General features: G+C 44.0%; 2 protein-coding genes across 2 annotated transcripts in view; both read right to left on the bottom strand.

Annotated features, from left to right (window-relative positions):
- Positions 1 to 6,324, bottom strand: part of stab2 (stabilin 2) — a 66,403-nt gene extending 60,079 nt beyond the window's left edge. The window contains exons 1-3 of the mRNA XM_053313852.1: positions 6,286 to 6,324; positions 3,460 to 3,584; positions 1,590 to 1,705 (exon numbers count right to left, since the gene is read on the bottom strand). Of these exons, the coding sequence (XP_053169827.1) occupies positions 1,590 to 1,705; positions 3,460 to 3,584; positions 6,286 to 6,324 (280 nt within the window). The remainder of the gene's footprint in view (positions 1 to 1,589; positions 1,706 to 3,459; positions 3,585 to 6,285) is intronic.
- A 3,137-nt stretch (positions 6,325 to 9,461) lies between these two features.
- The window catches only part of wnt16 (wingless-type MMTV integration site family, member 16), a 6,217-nt gene continuing 5,678 nt past the window's right edge, over positions 9,462 to 10,000 (bottom strand). Inside the window, exon 4 of the mRNA XM_053344017.1 lies at positions 9,462 to 9,920. Coding sequence (XP_053199992.1) covers positions 9,462 to 9,920 — 459 coding nt within the window. The remainder of the gene's footprint in view (positions 9,921 to 10,000) is intronic.

Here is a 10,000-nt window from a genome sequence, read left to right as displayed (position 1 = left end):
ACCATGCTGCAGGATCACACCTGCTGAAGACTGTATCACTACTTCCACATGGTGGAGAGTCTTCCTCAACCTGCTGCTGCACCACCATGGCAGCGAGAGCCTCACCCTGACACACCTGCTGCTGAGAGGAACCACTGCTGCTAGCTCTAGCTACGCTGCCGACCCCCCCCCCCCCCCCCCGCCCCCAGCCCAGCAAACATTTCTGACAGTTTATTGCTCTTAGCAGCGTCGGTCGCGAGAGGGGTGTGTGTGTGTGTGTGTGTGTGTGTGTGTGTGTGTGTGTGTGTGTGTGTGTTGCTGGCATTTGTCCTGTGACCCCCGACACAGGAAGGAGGTGAAGATATGAGGTTAAGCCCACTCAGCTACGTCTCAGCTACGTCTCAGCTACGTCAGCTACCGGTAGAAACAACGATGGCGCTTCGGTGAGCAAACGGAGCGTAACTTGATGGTCAACGATTTGATTCAGGGATTGATGAGTCAGATTGGGGTCTTTTATTCTCCCGCCTCTGAACACACAGAGTCCCAGAACCATCACTGGACACGTGCATGTGTGTCGGGGGTCCGGGGGTTTGGGGGGGATGGTGGGGGGGGTTAGGGTTGGGGGTTGGGGGGGGGGGGGGCAGCTTGGTGTTTGATGGTCAGCAGATTCTCGTCCTGCTGACAGAGATCTGCTGACAGGAAGGAAGTGGAGCTGCATCCTGAACGTGTCGGACTGTCCTCACACTCTTCATTACTCTCTCTCTGTGTGTGTGTGTGTGTGTGTGTGTGTGTGTCTGTGTGTCTGTGTGTGTGTGTGTGTGTGTGTCTGTGTGTGTGTGTGTGTTGGTGTGTCTGTGTGTGTCTGTGTGTGTGTGTGTGTGTGTGTGTGTGTGTCGGTGTGTGTTGGTGTGTGTTGGTGTGTCGGTGTGTGTCGGTGTGTGTTGGTGTGTGTTGGTGTGTGTGTGTGTGTCTGTGTGTGTGTGTGTGTGTGTGTGTGTGTGTGTCGGTGTGTGTTGGTGTGTGTTGGTGTGTCTGTGTGTGTCTGTGTGTGTGTGTGTGTCGGTGTGTGTGTGTGTGTGTGTGTGTGTCTGTGTGTGTGTGTGTGTCGGTGTGTGTGTGTGTGTGTGTGTGTGTCTGTGTGTGTGTGTGTGTCGGTGTGTGTTGGTGTGTCTGTGTGTGTGTGTCGGTGTGTGTGTGTGTGTGTCGGTGTGTGTATGTGTGTGTGTGTGTGTGTCTCTCTGTGTGTGTGTGTGTGTGTCTCTCTGTGTGTGTGTGTTTGTGTGTCTGTGTGTGTGTGTGTGTGTCTGTGTGTCTGTGTGTGTGTGTGTGTGTGTGTGTGTGTGTATGTGTGTGTGTGTGTGTGTCTCTCTGTGTGTGTGTGTGTGTCTCTCTGTGTGTGTGTGTGTCTCTCTGTGTGTGTGTGTTTGTGTGTCTGTGTGTGTGTGTGTGTGTCTGTGTGTCTGTGTGTGTGTGTGTGTGTGTGTGTGTGTGTATGTGTGTGTGTGTGTGTGTCTCTCTGTGTGTGTGTGTGTGTCTCTCTGTGTGTGTGTGTGTCTGTGTGTGTGTGTGTGTGTGTGTGTGTGTGTGTGTGTGTGTGTGTGTGGGCTCACCGATGCAGTCAGGACCCCAGAAACCAGGACAGCAGGTCTTCAGTTCTTCCTCTTTGTAGCACTCGAAGGAGCAGCCGCTGATGGGCAGCTGCAGGGAGACCGTCCGGATGTAGTACCTGAGTACACACAGTATAAGACCACTCTCTCATATGACTCTCATACCTTCATTCATCCTTCCTTCCTTCCTTCCTTCCTTCCTTCCCTCCATCCTTCCTTCCTCCCTTCCTTCATGCATTCATCTCCTCACGTCTGGACTATTGTAATGTCGTCTTGTTCGGGGTCCTCAATAAAACACTGGACAGGCTCCAACACGTCCAAAACTCAGCTGCCAGGGTTCTCACTGGAACCAAACCCTTGCAGCACATCACCCCCCCCCCCCCCCCCCCCCGCCCCCCCAGCACATCACCCCCCCCTCACTCCAACAGCTGCACTGGCTTCCAGTTAAGTTCTGCATCACTTTTAAACTTCTTCTCCTCACCTTTAAATCTCTTCATGCTGTTGCTCCCCAGTACTTAACGGACCTCCTCCATATCTACCACCCCCCCCCCCCAGGAGGGCCTTCAGTGTGGTAGCTCCTACACTGTGGAACTCGCTCCCTCCTAACATTCACTTAGCACCACCTCTGGACTCTTCTGGATCTCTGTTGTTCCTGCAGGCTTTAGCTAAATGTGTGTTTCTGTTATAGTGAAGCAACCTTGGGTTTCATGAAAGGTGAGTGTTCTGGGTTCTATGTGGGTTCTATGTGTACTAGTAGTAGTGAGTGTTCTGGGTTCTATGTGGGTTCTATGTGTACTAGTAGTAGTGAGTGTTCTGGGTTCTATGTGTACTAATAGTAGTGAGTGTTCTGGGTTCTATGTGTACTAATAGTAGTGAGTGTTCTGGGTTCTACGTGTACTAATAGTAGTGAGTGTTCTGGGTTCTATGTGTACTAGTAGTAGTGAGTGTTCTGGGTTCTATGTGTACTAATAGTAGTGAGTGTTCTGGGTTCTATGTGGGTTCTATGTGTACTAATAGTAGTGAGTGTTCTGGGTTCTATGTGTACTAATAGTAGTGAGTGTTCTGGGTTCTATGTGTACTAATAGTAGTGAGTGTTCTGGGTTCTATGTGTACTAATAGTAGTGAGTGTTCTGGGTTCTACGTGTACTAATAGTAGTGAGTGTACTGGGTTCTATGTGTACTAATAGTAGTGAGTGTTCTGGGTTCTATGTGTACTAATAGTAGTGAGTGTACTAGGTTCTATGTGTACTAATAGTAGTGAGTGTTCTGGGTTCTATGTGGGTTCTATGTGTACTAATAGTAGTGAGTGTTCTGGGTTCTATGTGTACTAATAGTAGTGAGTGTTCTGGGTTCTATGTGTACTAGTAGTAGTGAGTGTTCTGGGTTCTATGTGTACTAATAGTAGTGAGTGTACTGGGTTCTACGTGTACTAATAGTAGTGAGTGTACTGGGTTCTATGTGTACTAATAGTAGTGAGTGTTCTGGGTTCTATGTGTACTAATAGTAGTGAGTGTTCTGGGTTCTATGTGTACTAATAGTAGTGAGTGTACTGGGTTCTATGTGTACTAATAGTAGTGAGTGTTCTGGGTTCTATGTGTACTAATAGTAGTGAGTGTTCTGGGTTCTATGTGTACTAGTAGTAGTGAGTGTTCTGGGTTCTATGTGTACTAATAGTAGTGAGTGTACTGGGTTCTACGTGTACTAATAGTAGTGAGTGTACTGGGTTCTATGTGTACTAATAGTAGTGAGTGTACTGGGTTCTATGTGTACTAATAGTAGTGAGTGTACTGGGTTCTATGTGGGTTCTATGTGTACTAGTAGTAGTGAGTGTTCTGGGTTCTATGTGGGTTCTATGCAGAGGGGTGAGCCGTACTTGCAGTCCTTGGCGGTGGAACCGGGGGTCTGTCTGTATCCGGCCGGGCAGGGGATGAAGGCGCTGATGCTGCAGGAGTGACACGCGGTCCGGGTTCTCAACACGGTCGAGTTGGAGCAGAAGTTCTGAGGGAAGAACATGATGTCATTGAGTCTGAGCTCGTTAGTGATGTCATTGAGTCTGAGCTCGTTAGTGATGTCATTGAGTCTGAGCTCGTTAGTGATGTCATTGAGTCTGAGCTCGTTAGTGAGTTTAGAGGTGTGATGTCATCGAGTCTGAGCTCGTTAGTGATGTCATTGAGTCTGAGCTCGTTAGTGATGTCATTGAGTCTGAGCTCGTTAATGATGTCATTGAGTCTGAGCTCGTTAGTTTAGAGGTGTGATGTCATTGAGTCTGAGCTCGTTAGTGATGTCATTGAGTCTGAGCTCGTTAGTGAGTCTAGAGGTGTGATGTCATTGAGTCTGAGCTCCTTAGTGAGTCTAGAGGTGTGATGTCATTGAGTCTGAGCTCGTTAGTGATGTCACTGAGTCTGAGCTCGTTAGTGATGTCATTGAGTCTGAGCTCGTTAGTGAGTTTAGAGGTGTGATGTCATCGAGTCTGAGCTCGTTAGTGAGTTTAGAGGTGTGATGTCATTGAGCTCGTTAGTGAGTTGAGAGGTGTGATGTCATTGAGCTCGTTAGTGAGTTGAGAGGTGTGATGTCATCGAGTCTGAGCTCGTTAGTGAGTTTAGAGGTGTGATGTCATTGAGCTCGTTAGTGAGTTGAGAGGTGTGATGTCATTGAGCTCGTTAGTGAGTTTAGAGGTGTGATGTCATTGAGCTCGTTAGTGAGTTGAGAGGTGTGATGTCATTGAGCTCGTTAGTGAGTTGAGAGGTGTGATGTCATTGTTGGGTTCGTTAGTTAATGAGTTGAGAAAGCTGTGTCGTTATGTTTGTTAGTAGTTCTGTATTTGACTCTTAATTAAACATTTGAGGAAACTAATGAATCAATGAATCATTTCTACATTAAAACATCTTCTAATGTAACATCTTCTTTTCCTTCTGAGGGTCTTTAATGATGTCATGATGATGTCATGATGATGTCATGATGATGTAACGTTGACTCTTCTGAGGGTCTTTAATGATGTCATGATGATGTCATGATGATGTAACGTTGACTCTGAAGTGAGGGTCTTTAATGATGTCATGATGATGTCATGATGATGTAACGTTGACTCTGAAGTGAGTGAACAGTGTGACGGTGTGGACGACTCCAACAGGAAATGAGTGTAATGACTTTAATGGCTGCTGTGATCCTCCCAGGAAACCAACACACTGATATCACACTACTACACACTACTACACACTACTACACACTGATATCACACTACTACACACACTACTACACACTACTACTACACACTACTACACACTACTACACACTACTACAACTACTACAACTACTACAACTACTACACACTACTACACACTACTACTACTACACACTGATATCACACTACTACACACTACTACACACTACTACACACTGATATCACACTACTACACACACTACTACACACTACTACTACACACTACTACACACTACTACACACTACTACAACTACTACAACTACTACAACTACTACACACTACTACACACTACTACTACTACACACTGATATCACACTGCAACCAGCCGAATAACACACTGCTACTACAAACTACACACTGCTACACACTACTACACACTACTACACACTGCTACTACTACAACTACACACTACTACAACTATTTAAACTCAGTGGTGGACAGTAACAAAGTACATTTACTAAAGTACAGTTTTTGAGTATCTGTACTTTACTTACTTTGAAGGCCAGATATTGTACTTTTTACTCCACTACATTTCTATTGATGCTCTCGTTACTCTCTACTGTTGAGCTCACGTCAGCTGATAAACTGCTGAGGCTTCTTGCCTTTATGTGTTTGAGCTATAAACATGTCAGAAGCAGAATCGCATCAGTGTATTGTATAATGACAATAAAACTACTTTCCTGTATTTCCTGAGATATTTTTAAATACTTTTACTTTAGTAATATTGTGACTAAGCTACTTTTACTTGTATTGGAGTAATATTTGACAATGAGTATCTGTACTTTTACTCAAGTAGTGAAGTTGTGTACTCTGTCCACCTCTGTTTAAACTACAACCATTAAAACTACAACCATTTAAACTCCAACCATTAAAACTACAACCATTAAAACTACAACCATTAAAACTACAACCATTTAAACTACAACCATTTAAACTACAACCATTTAAACTACAACCATTTAAACTACAACCATTAAAACTACAACCATTAAAACTACAACCATTAAAACTACAACCATTTAAACTACAACCATTTAAACTACAACCATTTAAACTACAACCATTTAAACTACAACCATTTAAACTACAACCACTAAAACTACAACCATTTAAACTACAACCTGATGAACCACTAGCAGAATCTTCTCACTGATGTTTGATCTGATTTATTTCTTCTTTTAAAAGTTCTATTTTAAGTTTTGACTCCTTTTACTACTTCATACTCTTATTATACTTATTATATTTATTTCTATATTCCATCATCCATCCATTATGTTCAATTTATTTCTTCCCTCTTTTTCTTTTTCCTTTTATTTAAACATTTCTTTATGTTCCTTTTAAATGAAGCAATAATCAATAATCACATTTCTAATAGATCTAATAGAGACCTGGTCATAACTCACATAATGAAATGAATGAATGAATGAATGAATGAATGCATGAATGAATGAATGAATGAATGAATGCATGAGGCTACCTGTTGAGAAGCAGCTGAGGTCTTCATCATCATCATCATCATCATCGTCATCGTCATCAGAGAGAAACACAGCAGCTGACTCGTCTCCATGTCGACTGTCCTCATCTGTCTGATCTGCTCACAGTCTCTCCTCCTTTTCACTGTCTCCTCTCCCCCTCCTCCTCCTCTCTCTCCCCTCCTCCTCCTCTCTTTCTCCTCCTCCTCCTGCTCCTCCTCCTCCTCCTCTTCCTCCCTCCATGTGCTTCCTGCAAACCTTTGAAGCGAGCTGCTGACTCATGATGTAAGGTTGAGGATGAGAAGCTGCTGTGATGTAAAGGATCACACCGAGGTCATGGTTGTGTTCACGTTAACTAAGAAAACCAATTCATCCTCAAGTCTTAATAAATATGTGAACAAGCTCTCTGACTTTTTCTTTTTTGCAGTAAACTCTTGTTAACTCATCTTCATCATCATCATCATCTTCATAGTGGCCTCTCTCTCTGTTCGCTGCGTTTCATTCATAAAACAAAGAATCAGAAAGCAGCAGAAACGTTTATCACATTAAAGCTGAATGATAAAAATACATCACAAGACTTTAAACTTCACTGTGTGTGTGTGTGTGTGTGTGTGTGTGTGTGTGTGTGTGTGTGTGTGTGTGTGTGTGTGTTATCAGCAGTGTGTGAGTGTGTGATGACAGAGCAGAAAGTTTCAGGAAAGAGAGAAAGAGCGACAGGTTACAGTCCAGGATTTCCTGCTATTCTCTGTCTCTGCACACACACACACACACACACACACGCACACACACACACACACACACACACATACACACACACACACACACACAGTTTTCTGCTGAGTGGCAGCGCTGAGAGGGACACTTTGTCTGTTTACTGTCTCTGTTGTTGGTTTTAAACTCGATGTTCTTTATTTCTTTTACTATTTAATAATCAGCTGCTTCATTTTAAACACGTTTCACCAAAATAAAAGACAGATTTGAAGTCTTTGAGATCTTCATTAAACGTTTAGAGGTTTGAACAAACTGATTATGTTCATGTTGTAAATTTAGTTTGTTTAATTTGACCCATTTGTTTCTTTTATTTCTTTAAAACTCCTTACTTCCTGTTCAGATTTAACATTTAACAACAAACGCCACAAATCTTCTTTTATTCTGAAATTTGATGACTTTTCCTAAAGTGGCCCAAAATATAAACATAATAAATATTATAATATTATATTTAGTATAGAAGGGTTAGGGTCTGGGTTGGGGTTAGGGTAGTTATGAGGATGAAGACACACTTCCACAAAGCTCTGCTCATTTTACCTTTAAATACATTTACATCATTATTGCTTCTCACAGGATCTCATGTGTCTCGTGTGTTTTTTGGACAAGCAGAGTAGAAATGAAACACAAATATTTATACATAAATAACTGTTTATTTCAAAAAATACAAAAACATTTTATCTTTTTAAATTACTGATGTTTCAGATGTTGAATAAAGAAACATCATGTGATCATGTGATCAGTGTTTGAGATGAACAGCTGACTCTCTGTGCTGCAGGCGGCGCTGCAGAGTCACTAATCTGAAGCTTTTACACCTCTGAGAAACTCTTCAAGATGATTTGATTGTTTTCTCTCCGTTGTCATGGAGACAAATGATGCTGGAGGTCAGAGGTCATCGGGGAAAGTTCATTAGTCCGAAGGCCACATGACAGTCTGTAGTCATAGAAACCGTTCTGATTGGTCGAAAGAAAAAGTTTTCATGAGTATTTCCTATGTGTTTGTTGATGCAGGCAGCTGCAGTAGCCTGAATGAGCCACAGGGGGGCACTGTTGCACCAGCAGCTGCAGTAGCCTGAATGAGCCACATGGGGGCACTGTTGCACCAGCAGCTGCAGTAGCCTGAATGAGCCACAGGGGGGCACTGTTGCACCAGCAGCTGCAGTAGCCTGAAGGAGCCACAGGGGGGCACTGTTGCACCAGCTGTTCCTCTGTGAAGACACTACATGCTGACGTTTGTCCATTTTGTTTAAGTGTTTTCATTCATTCATCTGTAAAGCAGTGTTAGTGGCATCTTCATCACATATGTAAAAACATCATCATCATCATCTAATCCATCTGTTCATCTCATGTGTTCATTAAGAGGTTAGTTTAGATTTGGGTGTGAGGTTGAGAAGGAAACTTGTATTGTGTGGAAGCTCTGGCTGTAAGGTTGGGCAGCATTATACTCTCAGTTTGCTGTTTTATGTCATTTAACTTATTTCCATATAAAGTCAGTCATATGTTTAGAGCGCTTTATTTAATTCAGTCTAAGGGCCTGATTCACTAGATAATACAGAGCAGTGTGTACAGTGTGGTTAGTGTGTGTTTGTGGTAATCTACTCAGAATAAGTGCAGTAACAACAACAGGAGCAGACAGCAGTATTTAAATGAAGGTTTTGTCTTAATGGAGTTTGGAATCAGAGGTTCTAGTGGAAGAAATTAACATATTGAGTTACAGCAGAGACAACTCTATGGGAGAGTTATACAAAGTCAATGCTGTTAGTAAAACCACTAATATTACACTACAGCAATATTAACATAGGAAAAACCTGTGTGTGTGTGTTGTGTCATTGTGTCTCCGTCTCCTTGTCTATATTACATTCATTACGGTAAACTACTGATATTACATTGATTATGGTAACTACTAAATGGACAGTGTGTTAGTAGATCAGCTGCATGCTTTTTTGCGGGTGATGTCAAGTTAACACGTTTAGTAAATCAGGCCCTTAGAGTTTTATCTTGACACAATATATTTATTTACTTATTTGCACTAGAAGATTAATTCATTATTCTGTCAGGGTGACGGAGCCAGTGTAGAGGACCAGAGGTGAAAGCTGTCAATGTGCCAGTAAAGTGTCGCCAGGTCTCAGCCACAATCCAGAACACCAACTCTCTAATAAAGTCAACGTAGAATCCCCGGCTGTGTCCGGACGCTCCAGCATGTTCGGGTCACATTTCCAGGTGTGACTCCTGGTCATTTCCAGGTGTGACTCCCGGTCATTTCCAGGTGTGACTCCCGGTCATTTCCAGGTGTGACTCCTGGCCATTTCCAGGTGTGACTCCCGGTCATTTCCAGGTGTGACTCCTGGTCATTTCCAGGTGTGACTCCCGGTCATTTCCAGGTGTGACTCCCGGTCATTTCCAGGTGTGACTCCTGGTCATTTACAGGTGTGCATGTCGTTCATGCTCTCGCAGCGCCTGCAGCGGACGTAGCAGCACCAGATGAACTTGCACTCGCAGCGTTGGACGTGTCTGACCAGGTGCGTGTTGTATCCGCGGCCGCAGCACAGCAGGTTGCAGCCGTCGGAGCCGCTGGACGTCCGGTTGCAGCGGCGCCCCCTGGTGCCGAACACGCCGATGCGCCGGTCCTCCAGACAGTAGTTGGGAGACTTGTTGATGAAGATGAGCTGGTGTTTGTCGACGGGGAGGCGGCGCTGCTCCTTCCTCCTCGACTTTCTCCTGGATCTGTCCGACACCTGGACGCTGGTCTCGTACCGCTCCTTCAGATACACGCCGACACGCTCGAACGCCGCCATCGTCCTCCAACACGTCTTCACCGCACAGGAGCCGGAGACGCCATGGCAACGACAGTCTGTGGACATCGTCTGGTCGATGGCCTGAGACACAGAGGAGAAGAGGAAGAGGAGATGATGCCAGCAGATGTATTCTCTTGGAAAGATTTCACAATAAAAGACAG

This window comes from Scomber japonicus, chromosome 23, assembly GCF_027409825.1.
Source record: "Scomber japonicus isolate fScoJap1 chromosome 23, fScoJap1.pri, whole genome shotgun sequence".
Classification (NCBI taxonomy): Eukaryota; Metazoa; Chordata; class Actinopteri; order Scombriformes; family Scombridae; genus Scomber; species Scomber japonicus.
The sequence above is the reverse complement of the archived record's forward strand: the minus strand, read 5'-3'. Positions and strand labels throughout refer to the sequence as shown.